General features: G+C 44.7%; 1 protein-coding gene across 1 annotated transcript in view; it reads left to right on the forward strand.

The window, feature by feature from the left end:
- The window catches only part of POP1 (POP1 ribonuclease P/MRP subunit), a 437,201-nt gene that overhangs the window by 372,183 nt on the left and 44,695 nt on the right, over positions 1 to 20,323 (forward strand). Inside the window, exon 14 of the mRNA XM_086966044.1 lies at positions 4,871 to 5,025. Coding sequence (XP_086822170.1) covers positions 4,871 to 5,025 — 155 coding nt within the window. The remainder of the gene's footprint in view (positions 1 to 4,870; positions 5,026 to 20,323) is intronic.

The following is a 20,323-nucleotide window of genomic DNA, read 5'->3' on the forward strand; positions in this document are numbered from 1 at the left end:
ACAGATTATTCACCTTATGAATATTCCTCCAGTCACCAGACTAGTCTGGAAACCTTTCCCTAGCGATAGCTTTTCAGCATTGACAGGTGGCTCCATGCAGCTTCAAAGCTACTGTGCCCACTAGGTGCTACAGCATTGAGGTATATTGAGCAGGCACCTAATGCAGACCTTTTAGTGCGTAGTTAAAAACATTTTTCAACTTTTCATCAATGACCTGTTCTAACCGAGTCTCAAGAAAATGTCCTTATGTGTGCCACACAACATCTGCATGTTATGAACCATAATTCAGCGACCTGCAACTCCTGGGCTCTAATTCACTCCAAGGCTACCAGGCGGTGCAGGCCAAGATATTTTTTGCAGAGATAAGCATGTATACACCAAGCAGGTTACCCTTCATCCTCGGAGTTGGCTGAAATCACACAATTATTAGAGAAAAAAGTTGAAGCATGTGCACTAATCTCCAAAACCCAGGCACTCAAAGAGCTATGACTCCAGGCTAGAAGGTGATGATAGTTTATTCACAGTAGAGGAACTCCATCCACCGTCCAGTTTGTCCAGCTTCCACCAACTTCACAGAACCTTCACATGTTCACAGTAAAACATTCTAAAGTGGGCCGTAAAAATTCCTGACAGACAGACTAGATAGATGACCAATTTAAGAATTTAACTCTAATAATAGTAAGAATAATACCCAGATATCACAGAACGCTTTGTTGACAAGCTCCTGGGTGGACAACTTCCTAGGTTTCAGAGATTTGCAGAATGTAAGAATTATTTGGGTTGCGTTCAGCACTACTGCTAAGCAGGTTGCCTTCAGCATGACCATTTACATTGTAAAGCCCAAGTCGTGGAGGAGAGTCCAAGTGCTCTGAAGGTGTTCTTAGACCAATAAAGGGACTTCGCATTCACCAGCCAGTCATTTGCTGCGCAAGCGGGATAAGGAAGTTACCAAACCTCCGCATGTGCTGCCCATCAGTCCCTTGTTGGATGCACTCAGTTGGAATTTACCGAGTCGGGTCAGGAAGGCAGGCTATATTTAAAGCGACAATGGCTTGTACTCTATGGTAGAGTGTTCTTTGAGTCGCAGACCACCGTGCTTGCCTTTTTGCTCATCCAAGCCTCCAGTTTTCCTGTTCTTGTTGCCCTGTGAATCTCCTTCGGGGGAATTTTGTTCTTAAGATTCTGGTTTTGTGAAGTAAGGGTTTTAATCTTGTTTATTTATGGAGTTTTACTTTTGTTTCATTTGGAACCTGTTGTGACAGTTCTATCTATTGTTTTCCTAGAAAATACTTGGAGTATTTATTTTGAAACCTAAGGAGAGCTTCTGATAATGTAACTGTTTTGTACTTTATTTTCCACTCTTCTTATATGTCTTCAATCAAAGGAGAGCAAATTTGCTAATTCTGAACCATTTTTCTCCCTTAAGGATTTATCAGATTTACCTGTTAACTCTTGATTTATTTGACAACATTACATTAATAGTTACTTATTTGTACAAGAAACATGTAATCGTTGGTATGCTAGGTGCAATAATGTGTTACCATTTAACCGTATCTCCAATGTTTTTTGTTGTTTTAGATTCCATTATTTCAATATTAAATCTGTAGTATCAACATGAAAGAAATATATACTATAATTGTAGTTTGAGATAAGTCATTTATGTTCAATGTGAATTATCCAAGACTTTATTGCCTAAAATACAAAATATTCTAATCAGTTTATATATCAGTCAGTCAGATTTCATTTCGGTCTGTTAAGACCATAAAAACACATTTAAAATGGAATAAAAATACATATCACAAGTATAAAATCATTAACAAAGTACAATATATGTGATTAGAGCAGAAAACAATTGGAATCAGATGAGCTCACGCCACATGTGCCGGTAAAAATAATGTGCTTTATTTAAATTGGACAAAAAAACAATAAGACCAGTCAGGGTTTTTTCAATCATTATAACAATAAGACTTCGGGAAAATAAGAAAGATTTAAAACTTCATAAAATACATATCAATTAAGCCAAAATTGCACTTTCAGAAGTACGCTTTACTGTTGGAGCGCTTCTGATATTCAAAACTCCATAGCATATTATGGGTGAACCAAGCTGTTATAAATAAGCCACAGCTGGCCAATAATGTCTAATATTCACAGCCCGTATAATCTGGAGTAAAAGTCTAGAATAGCAGGATTTATATATAGTGCAACATAACATAAAGTGAGCTGTGCTTTGTTTAGTTGAATTATCACAGGGACATTTGAGGAGAGCCCTAAACTAAGTGCCCTGTACAGGAAATAGAAACAAGAAGTGTACAGTGCTCGGTTTCAAAGTTGTAAGAGGAAATCTATGTTGTGAATTACACATTTGTGCAAAATAATGCTCCACCCCGTGTTAGTCATCAAATTGGAATAAGTTGTAACCTTTTGCAAGTTTTCAAACAAGATTTTCATTCACTCTTTAGTCGTAGCAGAAATTGAGGCTGGGTTACTGAAAAGTTCCGTAACACAACGCTGCTCAAAGGTCTGCCTAATATAAATCAGTCAGGGAATGTCCCACATTTCAGTACGTGCCGAGTAAAGTCTGCTTCAAGCGTGTTCCAAATCTTAAGTCATAACAATAAGGGGGCGATGTGATCTTGCATCTATCTGTGATCCAGGGACCCCTGGGGGTCCGCAAAACCTGCTCTGGGGGTCCACGACGGCTCAGAAAATGAAATATTATTAAAGTGTACATAAAGAAGCAGAATTGAAAATGTTAAAATGTTCAGTAAATGTAAAGGAGTTTGAAATTGATTGGCATCCTCAGATTGATAAATGGGAGCAGTGGAAGGGAATTGAAGAATATAGTAGGGATGGTGGGTGGTGTTAGTTGAGTTTAGAAAAGTTCTAACCTTTCCATTAAAATTTTGATTTTATTTGTATATTTGTTAATTAAATAAAATAGGTCATAATATATTTGATGAATGTTTGTTTCAGTATTTTTGCGCATTGTTTTGCGAGTCAGATCATCAAAATCGGTTAGAATGTGGTCACTGAATTCCAATAATGACTCAGTGGTGGTCCCCGATTTCCAGTAATCATTAATCACTGTACTAAATAGTTCAGACCCAGTTCTGCTTGGCTGATCAAAGTAGATACAGAATGCGGACTTGATTAAAGGTGATTGGCAAATATATTTTCTCTATTCTGGAGTGGTTCTATGTTGACATATCCTCATACACCAGCCCCATAAAGTCCCACAGAAGTGCATTTGCTGTGATATATTTGGGTCCACTCCTTTATTGGTTTGGATCCCAACTTCGAGAAGGTATACCATTTATTAAAACTGTAGAAAGTCACTTCTGAAGAATGAACTCCAATGTTACTTCCTGCAGTGTTTGTCTCTCTTCTCTGTCCAGTTCCCCCTTTTCTCTGTTTGTATGTTCACTCTTATCTGTATATCTGTTTTGTTTGGATACACATCTCCATATTGTCCCCTCCAAGATAAAGCATAAGGTATTCTGACATTTACTGAACAAGCTCTATCAATGTCTACAGTCAAGGTGATTTTGCTGTCCATCTTCTTGCACCCAATTGACCATCCATGCTTTTTAAAATCACTACTAATGGCATTTTTTTAAAGGAATTGCTTTACTTGTTTCCTCCCTATCTGTTCATTGTTCCTCAGTGGGATTTAATTTTTGTGTTAGCTTCCTAGAGGCCTATCCATTTGAGCTGTTGCACAGTTGTACAGTTCGACTTCTCAGCTCCTAGGCTTGGTAAACTTCAAGTCCTCTCAGTTCACACAGTTATCTGCCTTTCATATGAGCCAGTCTGTTACTCTTCCATCTTACATCCCTCCTCCCATCCAGCCCAAAAGGATGAGTGGCTGCACAGATTTGACCCCAGGGTTGTGGTATTTTATTACATCATTACTACTGCAGTAGACGGGGCTAAGCGGTGACCAAATGCAGTATTATGCACTGTCGCCCTGTTTATCAAGATCTGCTATGCCTTAGCCAAAAAAGATCCTCCCGAGGGCATTTGTGCCCTTACCAGAGGCGGATCTCACCAGACGTGTTCCTGTGGCTGATTTCTGCTAGGTTACCACGTTGTCATTCTTATCCATTTGCAAACCATTGCTGCCTCTCAGCATAAGTAAGCCGTGACTTATACCTTGCCAGGGCTGCTCCACATATTGTTTGTGTTTAATCAACACTTCTGAATTCCATCGCCCGGGGGTATTTCTTGGGGACTCAGTCAAGGTGAGAATTCTACAGGGAGATTTCTTGTGGGTACATGGCTTTCCCTCAGATTCCACACCACCCTCCTTCCTCCTCTGATGAGATAGGGTTTTACATAATAATAAGCCCGTGGTATCAAACATGTTATGTGCTGTTATTGTTGCTGTCTCAGGTCCCCTTCAATCCTCCATGGCATGTGGAAAAAGTACCAATAACCGACACCAGCGTTATTATTTTTACAGTTTTTAACTTCCCCTACAGTAGGTTATTTTGTATAATGTTATATTTATGGTGTTTTAAAGCAAGTTAAATTGTAATTCGTGTTGTTGTCATCATGTATGTAATGTATTACACTGTGTTTGACTTTTATGATTTTATTTTTTAAATCGAATAAAGTATATATTGATTGATTGGCACCAGCATGCCAGTTAGTATCTAATATAGTTGGATGTCGTGGCATCAGGTGTGTGGTGTTAGGGTTAAAGCTGAATGGTGCCAACTAGCGAGCTATTGTTGGTAAATATTTTCTTGACCACTCTGGTGCCTAGAGGGCTATTCATAAGGTGAGGGATCTGCAGCAAGATCACTTATCCACCGGAAATATCATTATTGAAGGTCAGTAACTTCCTGTTTTGCCTACTCCCATTCAGATATATCGAGGTGCCCGGATTGGTGGATTAAAAGAGGCTTTGCATCACTCCCTGTGCAAAGGAACACCTCACATCCCTAATGACTTCCCAGATTGCCCTGCTGGAGTTCAGGCTGCCAAGGAGCTAGAGGCTATTCTCCTGGAAAAGTACAAACGGTAAAGAACAGTTTCTCTTCTAATAAGTTTATGAAACAATAACGGACATGTGAAATGCACCTTAATAACTTAACTGCTTGTTAACTGTTGGAAGTAACCTTTATTCAAATTGTCCTATTTTCTGAAAATTAGAAACTTTTTTTTTTTTTAAGAAAGAGAAATGTTTAATATTAAGGGAAAATAAACGCACAGCCTGCGATATATTTTCAGTCCAGTCCAGGGGTTTATTTAGAAGCTGAAGGATGTGGAGCCACAATAGCACTTATTCTTCCATCCCATGTCTTCAAGTAACGACTTCTAAACTTGTAAATTCCTTATTGCAATTAAGATTGCCTATAAAGGAGCAGTTGTGCTAGATGTATGAGTGGGCAAAAATCGTGCTACGAAACTAAACTTCTAGGGCTAAATGTACTTGCCCAGTCTCTTGTGTGAAAATTGAACATTAGGGCATAACTTAAGTTCAAAAGCCATGTGTAGTAATCCCAGGAGACAGTTGTGGTAAAGAAGAGAAGATTTAATGCAGAGAAACAGCTTGTACATCCACAGTATGCAGGAGACCGGCTAACACTGCCCAACTCCCACATATAGAATACAGAACTAAGATAGAACCATAACAATTCTTAAAGGGACAATACTACACATCTTCCCCCTTTGGAGAAAAAAAAACAAGAAAAAACCAAAGATTATTAATATAATCACGCAATTTGACGGGGAACACTTTACACAAACACTTCTCCTTAAAGATTCATTAGCAGGTTGTTCAACAACACGTCCAGAAACTGCAAGATCAGAGTTAACATTGGAGGAATCATTTAGGGTACAACCTGAGTCAACAGGAACAGCATCCCCAACAGGCGAATCAACATTCACAGCTTGTGGCTCACACCCAAAAGTATCTAACATAGCAGAAAAAGTTAAATCATCATTAACACTGGAAGCAGAATGCAGAGTAGTCGAGGTTGATTGTGAAGAGGTCTTAGGATCAAAAGTTTTACATGAGGTCATCCTAGAATCCATAGTTCTACACAGAGAAATCCTTCTAAAGTTCCAAATTTTACCACCTTCAACTCTTACAGCCTTGGTAAAAACCTCAGTAACCTTACACGGGTCAGACCATTTATTCCATTTATTCCCAAAAGCTCTACCAAATTTCACACGCACAAAATCACCAACTTTAATTTTAGGGCTGCGAGAGGCTGAACCACGACAATTACTTTTCATCTTATCCTGATAAGCCAACACCTTATCCCTGACTTTACCAAGTTCAAATGAACGTTCGCAAGGAATTTTATCTTTCATCCACCACGGTAGCAGTTTAGAGCCAGGCTTCCTACCTCTTAGCATTTCAAATGGAGACAAACCCGTAACAGAATTAGGGGAAACACGATAAGACAATAGAGAAGCACGCAGTGCTTCTCTCCTATTCAAATTGCTTTTGACAGCGAGTTGAATGGACTCTTTAATTACTCTATTGAAGCGCTCCCTTTGACCATTGGCCTGTGGGTTATAATTTGACACTTTTTTGTGAACCACACCGCATCTTTCAAGAAAAGAGGAAAACTCACGGCTAATAAACTGTGGACCATTATTTGAAACAATTTCAGCCGGAATGCCCTCTCTACAAAACACTTCATCCAAAAATTCCACCACTTGAGAAGAGCCAATCTTATCCACCACTTTCAACTCTGGCCATTTGGAAAAGTAGTCAATCAAAACCAAAATGAAAACGTCCTTGTTGGATGACAAATCAAGAGGACCAATAATATCCACTTCCAATTTTTTCCAAGGAGAAGTAACAAACTCGATAGGCGAAACACCAACAGCTAAAGGTTTGACAGATTTGTCACTCAAAGAACATGGCGAGCAAGAAGTAACCCATTTATCAACCATGCTGTCAACACCTGGCCACCAATAGAACTCACAAATACGTCTTTTAGTACTAGACATACCCATGTGACCTTCATGAGCCATTGAGATAATTTTCTTCCTTAAGTCCGAAGGAGGAACAATTTTATCACCACGGGTAACAAAACCTTGATCAAACATAATTTCATCCTTAATCTTATAAAAAGACAAGACATCACCAGATAATTTGCGTTCCTCAGGCCAACCATGTTGTAAATAGGACACAACACTTGACAAACCAGAGTCCTTGTACATAGCATCTCTCCATTCAGTTTCAGAAATGGAAACAGATAAACTGTTGTCACCTTCACCATTAATATCCCCAATGGAGAACACAACATCGCGATCACTACGAACAGTTGAAACTTGTGAATCCAAAGGTAAACGAGACATGCAATCGGCATGTACATTCAAACGTCCAGGAACATATTCTACAACACATTGGAATTCCTGCAGCTTCGCAGCTAGCCGTGCTAAACGCGCAGTCAACGTCCTACCACCACCTGCAGCTAACATGTTAATAAGGGGCTTATGGTCGGTACGTAAACGAAATTTAGTTCCCCACAAAAACTGTCTGAAATGTTCAACAGCCCAAGTGCAAGCCAACAACTCTTTCTCAATAGTGGAATAATTGTACTCAGCACCACGGAGAGTCCTTGAAGCATAGGAAACATATTCCTCACCCTTGTTCTTTTGCATTAATACAGAACCAAGACCCACGTTACTCGCATCCACACACACAATACATTCTTTACCCAACTCAAAAGGTCTTAAAAATGGAGCGTTTAAAATCTCCTTTTTCAAAAGATCAAAAGCACATTGTTGTTCAATATTCCAAACAAACTTTGTATCTTTTTTCAACGAAGATCTTAGCGAATGCACTTTAGCAGAATAATCTTTCACAAATTTGCTGTGAAATTCAGTAAGACCTAAGAAAGAAACAAGTTGTTCTTTGTTGGAAGGTGCAGGAGCCTTCAGTATACTTTGGATGTGATTGACTTTAGGTTTAATACCTTGGGAAGAGATTTCATGGCCAAGATATTCCACCTTGGTCTGTCTGAACTTGCACTTAGAAAATTTCAAGGTTAAACCTTTGTCTTGGACACGTTTTAATACACAGTCTAAATTTCTATCGTGATCTTCAAAATCCTTACCAAAAATTAAAATGTCGTCCTGAAAGGCAATTGCTCCATCACAACCCTCAAGAACCTCTTTCATGAGTCTTTGAAAAACTGATGCTGCACTGGCTAAGCCAAAGGGCATGCGACTGTATTGAAACATACCTTCTGGTGTTATAAAGGTGGTCAGAAACTTAGACTCTTCATGTAAGAGGACCTGATGGTAGGCGCTCGCTAAGTCTACAGTAGAGAATACACAAGCACCAGAAAGAGTAGATATCAATTCATGAATGTTAGGTAATGGGTGCCTATCAACCCAAATTTCCTGATTTAAGTTCCGAAGGTCCACACATAGACGAAGTTCGCCGTTACTCTTAATGGATAAAACAACTGGTGAAACCCAAGGAGAAGATTCAACAGGTTCCACTATCTTCCTGGAAACAAGATCAGATAGAATTACTTTTAGTTTATCACGATACGCCAGTGGCACATTTCTAACCCTGTGTCGTACAAGAATGATGCGATGTTTGAAATTTTCAAACTTGCCTAATCTGTCAGTGAAAATAGCAGGAATCTTTTCTTTTATGAGATTGGTAAACGCATCAGGCTCATGGGATATGATATACACAGGTTGTGTGGCATTGGGATCGAGTTTGATACCTAACTCGTGTTGGTGGGGCCAACTGAGAATAGACGCACCACTAGTGGCAACATAGATCTTTTTTTTTATTTCAAAAGAATTTTATTGTTATAAAGAAGCAAATGAAGATACAGATTATAAGTAAAAGTGATACAATTGATAACAGATAGGTAGCAATCAGAAGCTGACATACAAAAATGAGTCATAGCAAATACATCCAGAGATAGAAGCAATCTGCCAAAAACAGAAAAATTAATCAATTAATAGAAATTAAATATCTGAGGCAGACTCCACAACCAAGAGTATCACTATCAGCTGGTATAATCAGGGGAAGAGAGGAAAGGAAAGAAGAAAGAATGAGAAAGAAGAGGGAAAGAGTGGAAAAAAGAGATAAGAGAAGGAGGAGAAGAAAGAAAGATAGAAGGATTTCCAACGAACACACCCGACAGACAAGACGCCATTCATCCAGACGAATCGAAGGGATATTGGTCAACCAACCCCTTGGATGACAACTCCATATAGTTATCCAGAGCATTCCAAACCTCACTAGCAATAGATGGAGAAAGGTGAGCATGATCGACCGAGGTATGAGCACTTCGTAAAAAGGAAACCCAAGCCCACCAAGTATGGTAAGAAACAGAGGAAAAGGATTTCCAGTCCATAAGAATCACTTTCACTGCAATAGTCAATAGGAGATCCAACAACTGTATTTCCATGGGTTCCAAGGGGAGAGGGACTGGGGCAGCTAATGGACCTAATAGAATTAATGGGAAAGAGAGTGGGAACTTAATACCAAAGATGAGCATGAGGTGTTTGTGAATGAGGTCCCAAAAGGGTTGGAGGAGGGAGCATTCAAAAAACATATGCGGAAAGTCACCTGCCAATAAACCGCAGCTCCAACATAGGTTATCTTCTTTGAGATTGAGCGAATGTAAACGAACAGGAGTCCAATGAAGAAGGTTGACAGAGAAAAATTTAGATTGCATTAGCGATGGGGCGATTTTATTGCGAAGAGAAAGTTTACCAATCAACTGCCAAGTGTCTGAAGAAATATGGTCAGTAAGACCATGCTCAAAATGGTGCAACCATTTTGTTTGAGCAACTGTCTGCGTAGGTAGTGAAACAGTTGATAAAAATGTATAGATTTTAGAGGGTGACATGACCAGATTTAGTCCATATGTGAAAGAGAGTAATCGTAGGAGAAGTAGGATGAAGACGTACCTTAGCAAGTGCAACTTTGATTTTGAGAAAAGTATAAAAATCTAAATTAGTTAAAGAATGTTGTTGAGCTAAGGAGGAAAAAGGTAGTGGCTCATTATTAGAGCCATAAAGATGTTTAACAAGCGAGATCCCCTTAGCAGCCCAATAAGATATCAGAGAAGGATCAATATTAATTTTAATTTTAGAATTCCGCCAAATAGACGACCACCTAGATTTGTGAAGTGGAATCGCCACTATCTGAAAGAAACACGTTAGTGTTAGATTCCTTACCTTAGAATATCCCCAGGCGTCAGTCTGGATCCGGAAACTTTTGCGTAGCAGTACCCCTGCGCGTCGGTAGGCGTCGTCTGCAGGCGTCCCCTGCGGCTCCGCGTCCGTCGTCGGCGTCGTGCGCCGTGATGACGTCGCTGGAGTACATAGACGCCGCCTCCGCGCGCTGACGTCAGTTCTTCTTTTTTCCGCGCCAGTGGACGCAGATCTGAAGAGCAGTACTCCGGTCTTTGACCAAGTTTTTCGATTGTTTTTTCTCTATTGTGCCTGATAGGATGCCTGGGTTTAAGAATTGCGATGACTGTGAGCGCACGATGTCGGTCACAGACCATCACCGCCTCTGTCTCCGGTGTCTGGGCCCCGACCACGACGTGGACTCCTGTGTCGACTGCCGGGCCCTTACCAACAAGGCTAGGCGGGAGCGGTCCCGCAAGCTACTGGAGCTCCGGGTGTCGGCCCCACGTCGGGACCGGGAGCGGTCCCGGTCCGGCCGGAGGTCGAGAGAGCGTTCGAGGGAGCGGTCGCGGAGCCGCGCCGAGCGTTCCGGAAGTCGACACCACTCGTCAGGTAGGAAGCACAAGAAGTCGGGGCGTCGTCATCGTACCCCCGACTCCCCCCGACGCTCGCGCGATGCGGCCGGGGGCTCGGGTGACCCCAACCCCGCGGCTCCGCGAGAGTCGCCGGCGCGGCCTGCCTCATACCCTCCGGTCCCTGGGCATGGCGCGACGCCTGAGGAGATTGAGGCGTTCCTCATGGCCATGAGGGCGCTCGCTTCTCCGACGGGGCCTACGGTGCCTTCGGGCCCAGTGCTGCCGTCTGGGGGCCCTGGCGGTTCGGGTGTCCCTGCCTCGGCGCCGTCGGGTGCTCCGGCCCCGGCGCCGCCGACGGCTCCGACCCCGGCGCCGCAGGGGCCTTCGGGATCGGCGCCGGCTGGTCTTCCGGCCTCCCCGGCGCCGTTGCCATCGGGGTTGCCCCCGACGCCGCCCCCGCGCGGCGTCGGTTCTCCACTGCTGGTTCCGGCCGGCGGTGGGGTTCCGGCGCCGGCTCCGGGCGGCGCCGTCCCCTTGCCTTCTCCGACGCCGGACGCGGCGCCGGACGGGCGTCGCTCGACGCCGGTCCCGGCGCCGATGGGGCCCATGAACCCCGAGGAGCCGGTCTTCATCATTGACTCCGAATACGGAGAGGATGAGGAGTACGGTGAAGGTTGGGAGGGGTCCGAGGACCCTCTGGCTCGCGAGTGCCAGTATGACCCGGACTGGACAGGTGACTTGGGGGATGCCAGTGGTTTGGACGACTCTCCTAACCCTGGTTTGATCTCTCCTCCTTCCGTGGCATCGGTGGAGGGAGCTGCCTATTCTGTGGTGCTGATGAGGGCTGCCAAGGCCTTAAACCTTGAGCTCCCCGTCGCGGCCGTGAGGCCTAACATCCTCACCGAGGTCTTCAAACCGCAGTCATGACCACTGGAGCCACTGCTGCCGTTTAATGAAGCCTTGTCAGACGTTCTGTTGGGCACGTGGTCCAGGCCCGCTTCAGGTGCGCCTGTTGATCGGAACGTGGCCAGGCGCCACCGTCCTTGTCCGGACGACCCCAAGTACCTGTCTACCCACCCCACTCCTGAGAGTCTGGTGATCCAGGCCTCGACCTCCCAGTCCGCATTCCCGTCGGCCCCGCCCGACCGGGAATCCAAGAGGTATGACCAGTTTGGCAAAAAGGTCTTCTCGTCCATTAGTTTGGGCCTGCGGTCTTGCAACACCGCCTGCCTCTTGGGCCGCTACACCCACTCTGTGTGGGATACGGTCGCGGAGCTGCTGCCAGAATGCCCCATGGAGGTGCGGGCAAAAATCGGTCAGGCTGTGGCTGAGGGCCGAGATGCAGCGAAATATTCAATTCGGTGTGGTCTTGATACGACCGACTCGCTGGGCAGAGCTATGTCTACGACGGTGGCGATTCGTCGCCACGCCTGGCTGAGATCCGCCAATTTTTCGGCTGATGTCCAGAATACCCTGATGGACATGCCGTTTGATGGCTGTCACCTGTTCGGTGACAAGGCGGACCACGCGCTGGAACGCTTCAAGGACTCCAGGGTCACGGCCAAGTCCTTGGGTCTCTCGACCCAGCGTCAGCAACCGGGTTCGTTTCGCCCCTTTCGTGGCCAAGGAAGGGGCGCCCCCACACGTGCTGCCAGCCACGCGCCGCAACAATCCTTTCAACGCGGTGGCGGCCGTGGAAACCGCCGTGGTGGCGGTCGGGGACAACGGCGGGGTCAGACCACACCCTCCCCCGCAGCATCTACCCCAAAATCGTCCTAGTCCGTGCTTTCGGCCCCATGTGACGCCAGTGGGTGGCAGGGTTCGCCATCACCACGCTCACTGGCGCACAATCACTTCGGACAGGTGGGTGCTGCAAATTGTCCGAAGGGGCTACTCCCTCCCCTTCGAGACCTCTCCTCCAGCCATGCCACCGCAGAACCACCGTGTGTCGGGGGACCACTTGACACTTCTGCAGGAGGAAGTTACGGCCCTCTTGGCCAAGGGGGCCATCGAGCGCGTTCCTGGGCCAGAAGTAGGGCGTGGTTGTTATTCCCACTACTTTCTGGTGCCCAAGAAGGACAAGGGGGGCCTACGTCCTATCTTGGATCTAAGGAACATCAACGGCTTCCTCCGGAAGGAGAAGTTCAAGATGTTGACGTTGGCTCAGGTCTTGGCTGCTCTAGACCCGCAAGACTGGATGGTAGCGTTGGACTTGCAGGACGCCTATTTTCACATCCCCGTCCTGCCGGCCCACCGGCGTTACCTGCGGTTCACGGTAGGCCAGGAGCACTTTCAGTTTATCGTGCTCCCCTTCGGCCTTACCAGCGCCCCACAGGTGTTCACAAAGGTGATGGCGGTGGTCGCAGCCCATCTGCGCAGGTTAGGGGTTTCAGTCTTCCCCTACCTAGACGACTGGTTGTTGAAGGGTGGCTCGCCCCAGACAGTCGTCCACCACCTTCAGATGACGGCAGACCTCTTGCACGACCTGGGGTTCTCCATCAACGTGCCGAAATCACACCTGTGTCCCTCTCAAAAGCTCCTTTTCATCGGAGCGGTTCTGGACTCGGCGCAGTTTCGGGTTTATCCTCCGGAACGGCGGGTTCGGGATATTCAGGCTTTGATTCCCATCTTTCAGCCGCTATCCCGAGTCTCGGTCAGGTTGACGCTGCGGCTGCTGGGACTGATGGCTTCCTGCATCCTTCTGGTGCATCACGCCAGGTGGCGGATGCGGGCTCTGCAGTGGGACCTGAAGTTTCAGTGGGCCCAGCATCAGGGCAACTTGTCCGACCACGTCTTGATCTCGGAGGGCACTGCGAGACAACTGCAGTGGTGGCTTACGGACCGCGATTGGGTCAGGGGCAAGTCCCTCTCCCTTCCCCAACCGGAGCACGTTGTCGTGACGGACGCGTCCCTCCTGGGCTGGGGTGGCCACTTGGGAGAGGCAGAGATCAGAGGCATCTGGTCTCCGGCGGAGTCCCGGCTCCATATCAATCTGTTGGAGCTGCGGGCGATTCGTCTGGCACTGAAGGCATTCCTCCCCTTTGTCAACGGGAGTGTAGTGCAGGTGTTCACCGACAACACCACCGCCATGTGGTACTGCAACAAACAGGGCGGAGTGGGGTCGTGGACCCTTTGCCAGGAGGCTCTGCGCCTCTGGCAATGGCTGGAACGTCAGGGCGTGACTCTGACGGTTCAACACCTGGCAGGTTCTCTGAACGCCAGGGCGTACGAACTCAGCCGTCGGTGCTCGATGGATCACGAATGGCGTCTGAACTCGGACGTGGCGCAAGGCATCTTTCGGCAATGGGGAGAGCCTTGGTTAGATCTATTCGCCACAGAAGAGAACGCGCAATGTCATCAGTTCTGCGCGTTGGAGTTTCCAAGACGGCACTCGCACGGCGACGCCTTTCGGCGCGAGTGGAGTTGCGGTCTGTTATACGCCTTTCCGCCTATACCACTTCTGCCCAGAGTGCTGAAGAAGATCAGGCGCGACCGGGCCCAAGTTATCCTTGTGGCTCCGGACTGGGCTCGAAGGTACTGGTATCCCGAGCTACTCAGCATGTCAGTCGGTCCCCCGATCCGCCTGTTTCTTCAGGAGGACCTTCTGTCGCAGCAGCAGGGGACGGTCCTCCACCCGAACCTGTCCAGTCTCCACCTCCATGCTTGGAGATTGAGCGGCGGCAGTTGAGGCCATTTGACTTGCCTCCTGAAGTCTGTGATGTTATTCTGGCAGCCAGGCGTCCCTCCACTAAGTCGGTATACGCCTGTCGGTGGAACAGATTTGTGGCATGGTGCACAGCAAAGGCTGTGGATCCTCTCTCTGCCCCTCTTTCGGAGGTTCTTCTGTTTCTTCTTTCTCTTGCCCAGCAGGGCTCTGCTCTGGGCACTATCAAGGGCTACCTTTCTGCCCTTTCAGCCTTTTTGAGGCTTCCTGATCAGCCTTCTTTGTTCAAATCCCCGATTGTAACTCGGTTCTTAAAAGGCATCACTCACATGTTTCCACCTGTGCCGTTTGTGATGCCTCAGTGGGATTTGAACCTGGTTCTGACCTTCCTGATGTGTGCTCCCTTTGAGCCCCTTCATTCTTGTCCTCTCCGTCTCCTGACTTTAAAGACGGCTTTCCTGGTTGCCATCACCTCTGCCAGGAGAGTGAGTGAGCTCCAGGCTCTTTCTGTCCAACCTCCTTTCCTGTCCATTCATCCTGACAAGGTGGTTCTGAGGACTAGACCTTCTTTCCTGCCCAAGGTTGTTTCGGCCTTTCACATCGGGCAGTCCATCACCCTCCCTTCCTTCTTCCCGCCTCCGCATCCTTCAAAGGATGAAGAGCGGCTCCACCGTCTGGACCCAAAACGTGCGCTTTCATTCTACATGGATCGCACACGCCAGTTCCGGGTGGATGACCAACTGTTTGTTGGCTACGTGGGTGCGAAGAAGGGACGGGCGGTTTGTAAACGAACCATCTCTCGATGGGTCGTCCTCTGCATCAAAGCGTGCTACTCTTTGGCTCGGAAGGAGCCTCCTGTTGGGCTGAGGGCCCATTCTACTCGGGCCACGGCGGCTACTACTGCCCTGGGCCGGGGAGTCCCCTTGCAGGACATTTGCCAAGCGGCTACGTGGGCCTCGCTGCACACCTTTGCGAGGCACTACTGCCTGGACAGTCAAGTCCGGAGGGATGGCTTCTTTGGCCGTTCTGTCCTCCAGGACTTTCTGGTGTAGTTTTGTATTGGTTCGCAGACCCACCACCGGGGTTGGTATTGCTGGGGTATGTATTCTAAGGTAAGGAATCTAACACTAACGTGTTTCTTTCAGATGAACAAGTTACTTACCTTCGGTAACGATATATCTGTAAGAAACATTAGTTAGTGTTAGATTCCTTACCGAACCCACCCATCCTCCCCGTTCTGCGAACTGATACCTAGGGTTAAGGTCATCCCTTTCAGGGCCCTAGTTTGTACATGGCACCAGTGTTGGTTCTCTCATGGCTCTGCGTCTCCTGGCGCGGAAAAGCTGTGTGCAAAGAACTGACGTCAGCGCGCGGAGGCGGCGTCTATGTACTCCAGCGACGTCATCACGGCGCACGACGCCGACGACGGACGCGGAGCCCCAGGGGACGCCTGCAGACGACGCCTACCGACGCGCAGGGGTACTGCTACGCAAAAGTTTCCGGATCCAGACTGACGCCTGGGGATATTCTAAGGTAAGGAATCTAACACTAACTAATGTTTCTTACAGATATATCGTTACCGAAGGTAAGTAACTTGTTCTTTTTGTCTACCTTCCGAACCGCAGCAAGAGTATCCAGAATAATAGAGCGGGAAAATGGGATGGACAAGGTAGACGCAGTGCAAAAGGAAGCAGTCGGTAACGGAGAAGCCAATTCCTGTTCTATTAACAACCAGGAAGGAACATGAATAGGGGGAGAAGAGAACCATAGAGCACCTTGAGACGCCAAAAAGGCAGTTTGGTACTTCTCCCAATCAGGAAGATTGCATCCTCCCATATCGTAAGGCTTCCGCAAGAATTTATTGGCAATTCTAGCCCGTTTATCATTCCATAAAAATTTAGAGGTCAGAACATCAATTTAATGAAAGAAGGAATCCGATAACTTTACCGGGAGCATAGAGGAGACAAAGTTAACAATAGGTGTAATCATCATTTTGAGGGTCTGAAGGCGACCCCACCAGGAGATGCGTTTCGGGGACCAAGTTTCCAAAAGACGACGTACTTTAAGAATAGTCTGGGTTTCATTCTAGGCGATTGTAGCATATAAGGTTGAGCAAAAATAGATACCCAAATATTTTAATTGCTTAGTCTGCCATTTAAAACCAGCAGAACCCATATGCGTAGAGAAACAGTAGGCATTTAAGGGGAACATCTCAGTCTTGTCCTTATTTAAGGTGTACCCTGAAACCTTCGAAAAAAGGGAAATCGTATCCGAGATAGCAGGGATAGCCAAGGCAATATCATCTAAAAAAATAAGGACATCATCCGCGTACGCACCAGTTTTAATACAATGAGGACCATAAGAAAAACCTTTAATGTCTGGGTGTAGCTCAATCAATCGAAGAAGGGGGTCAATGGATAATAAAAACAAAAGTGGAGATAAGGGACAACCCTGTCTGGTGCCTTGGCGAAGACTAAAAAAGGACGACGTAGCACCATTGACTCTTATGTTAGCTCTAGGTTGAGAGTATAGGGACATGACCATATTAATAAAGGAATCACCAAGATTATGTGCACACAAGACAGCACGAAGAAAAGGCCAACAGACCTTATCAAAGGCCTTTTCAGCATCAAGAGCCAAGGCCGCGGCTGGGAGATGAGAATGTTTAGCTGATCCGAGAATGTGGCAAAATGTACGTATATTATCACGCGCAAGACGGCCCTTTACGAAACCAGTTTGAGAGGGATGTACCAGTTTAGGGATGAAGGATTCTAATCTCTTGGCTAAAATTTTTGCAAAAATCTTAGCCTCCATGTTAAGAAGGGAAATAGGACGGAAGTTTTTTGGATCTGAATGATCCTTTCCCTCTTTTGGAATCACTACAATGGTAGCATCAGCCGCCGTGCCAGAAACAGACCCATCCTTAATAAAAGCGTCAAAGACAGATTGAAGCTTGGGAACAATCACAGGAAGAAAAGTCTTATAAAACAGAATAGGGTAACCATCAGGCCCTGGAGCTTTGCCAGAACGAGTGGCTTTAATTGCGGCAATAATTTCATCAGGAGTAATCGGACCATTTAAAAAATTGCTATCTTCCACAGATACCGACTGCACCGGGACAGATTTCAATAAGTCCTGATACTGCTCAAAAGAGGTCTGATTTGAAGGGGTATATAGATTATTGTAGAAATCACGAAAGACTTCAAGAATTTCTCCAGTCTGAAATTTTTTAGAACTAAGGTGATCATTAATAGAAGAGATTTGAGAGGACTTAAAGGAAGAATCCTGAAATGTTAATGTAGCCGCGAGAATCTTCCCAGCTCGATTTTTTAACAATAGCCTTTTGGATTTCTGAGCTTGAACCCCAATATGGTCTCTTTTGGTAACTATAGTGTTATATGTGTACTTTAATTGCTTGATTGACTGTAGGCAAGATTTATCCTTAGACTGTCTAAAGGTAGATTCCAGCTTTTTTATTTCAGTTGCCAGATCTGTAAGTTCTTTTTTAATAGCAGCATTCCTCCTCGACATAAATTTAATAACCGGGCCACGGAAAGTACATTTAAACGAATCCCAGAGGACAATTGGGGAAGAAACTGAGCCTTCATTCTCAAGGAAAAAGGTTTCGATTGCACTAGAGAACTCATCAATCTGGGCATTATCATGCAAAATTTCTGTATTTAATCTCCAGGAGCGAGCTCTTGATTTAGGGGGAAAGGACAACAATGTAAAAGTAACCGCGGCATGATCAGAAATCAGAATAGGATGAATAAGCGGAGAGGAGGAAGACGAAACAAGAGAGGAGTGAACCAATAAATAATCAATACGAGAAAAGGTAGAATGAGGTGAAGAAAAGAAGGAAAAATCACTACCAGTGGGGTTATGAAGGCGCCATACATCCTGAAGATGAGTAATGGAACACATGTCAAGCATTTGTTTATGGGATTTTGGAGGGCGAAATTGAAAAGCTGAATTCCTATCTAGAATGGGATCCATAGGTAAATTAAAATCCCCACCAACAATAAGATTTCCAGAATGAGGCGTGTCATTTAATTTTTTGGTAACCATTTTCCAAAAGGACGGATCATCCTTGTTAGGGGCGTAAATGTTCATAACATAAAGATCAGCATTACCATCAGACAACTTAGTTAACAGCCAACGACCCTCAGTATCTTGATCAGAAGAGACTATGGATAAACCTGAATTTTTTGAAATTAAAGTAATGACTCCATTCCTTTTGCCACAAGCATCGGAACAGACAACATCTGAAACCCATTCCTTCTTCAGGAATAGCGCCTCTCTGGTAGAGACCTTTGTTTCCTGAAAAAGGACTAGATCTGAAGAAAGAGATTTGCAATAATCTAAGATTTTTGACCTTTTCACTGGATGATTTAAACCCTTAACATTAAGGGACAATACATTCAAGCCCGGCATAGACAGAGACTGAAAAAAATAATATAATCCATAGATGGGAAACAAAAAACAATCAGCACGAATACAATCATCCAGACATCAAACATTAACGTCGAAGAGGGAGAGTCCATGAGGGAAAACCAAAAGAAGAAAAGAGACAAGAGAGGAGAAGAGAGAAGAGAGAGAAGAACCAGCAGGGGAGGTCTGAAAAAGACCAAATTCATACTAGGGGGAACGTGGGAAGGCGAGCAAGGGAACAGTCACGAGGAATGATTACAATTGATATAAACAACCCCAAAACAGTATATAACTGGGTACACGTAGTTAGGAGATAGGAACATCTGCAATATGAACTTATATCATTAGAGTATTACAAAAACAATTCATCCCATAAATCTATAAAGGCAATACGCATATATCAAGTTAATTCACAAGTAACATATAAAGTAACCAAAAAAGTGGAATAGGTGAAAGAGAGAGAGAAATCTAGTAGAATAAATGCAATAGCAAGTCTCAGTTATAGTTATACCATCATAAAAGTAAACGAAGAGTAGATAAAATGAAGGCGAAGCAGGCAGCATAAAAAACAGGAAAGAATAAATAGAAGAAAAACATATTTCTTAAGAAGACTACAGGGTGTAGCATAAAGAAAAGAGATGAAATGCAATAGAGCAAGGCACTAAAAAGGAGGTCAAAATAACAAATAATGAAGCACCACACTAGATAAATACAAGGAGCTATAATATAATGAGGATGAATATGAAAAAACGTAAGATAAGTAAACAATTAACTATCCTTAAATATAGAAAACTTGTTATGATAACTTGAAACGAAAATGCAGAAACATGTCAAATGTATAGTAATAGAAAGTAGGATAGCAAGAGACTAAAAAGAGAGACTAAAAAGTGCAATAAAAATAGAATAGCTTATTATAAAGTATAAGAGAAGTACACAGAATTGCAATGGCTTAGCACTGATATAGGAAGATATTAAATAGTTGAGAAGCAGAACAATCAATGAAATAAATATATATCAAACCTAAATATACAATAAATATTCAAAGGTACTTGTAAGCAATGAATTATCATGCATAAACCTCGTTATAATTAGCGAAAGAAAACAGGAAGGAACATCAAAAGATAATAAAATCATATATGATATTTAGACAAACTGGTAATAAAATATAAAAGCGATCCAATATCCGATACTTAATAGAAAAAAAACATATAATAGTGGTAAAGCAGTCCAAGTATTAAAACAATAACCAGTAAGCATATAAATAAATGCAAGGTACAATAATTGTAGCATGGTGAGCGCAGCTAAGCGCAACTATAGAAAATATATAATAATAATAAGCCTATGACCAACGCTTATATCATAACACGAAACAGTACCAGACAAATTCAAGAAGACTAAAGACATACAAGAAAAAATGACCACATACGACGGAATATCCAAGTACAAATCAAGTGAGAAACTAGACTACTCAAAAAACGATAATGAAAGAAAAAATGCAAGGACGGGGATAGAGGAAAGA

The sequence above is a fragment of the Lissotriton vulgaris genome, chromosome 4_1 (genome assembly GCF_964263255.1).
Source record: "Lissotriton vulgaris chromosome 4_1, aLisVul1.2, whole genome shotgun sequence".
NCBI lineage: Eukaryota > Metazoa > Chordata > Amphibia > Caudata > Salamandridae > Lissotriton > Lissotriton vulgaris.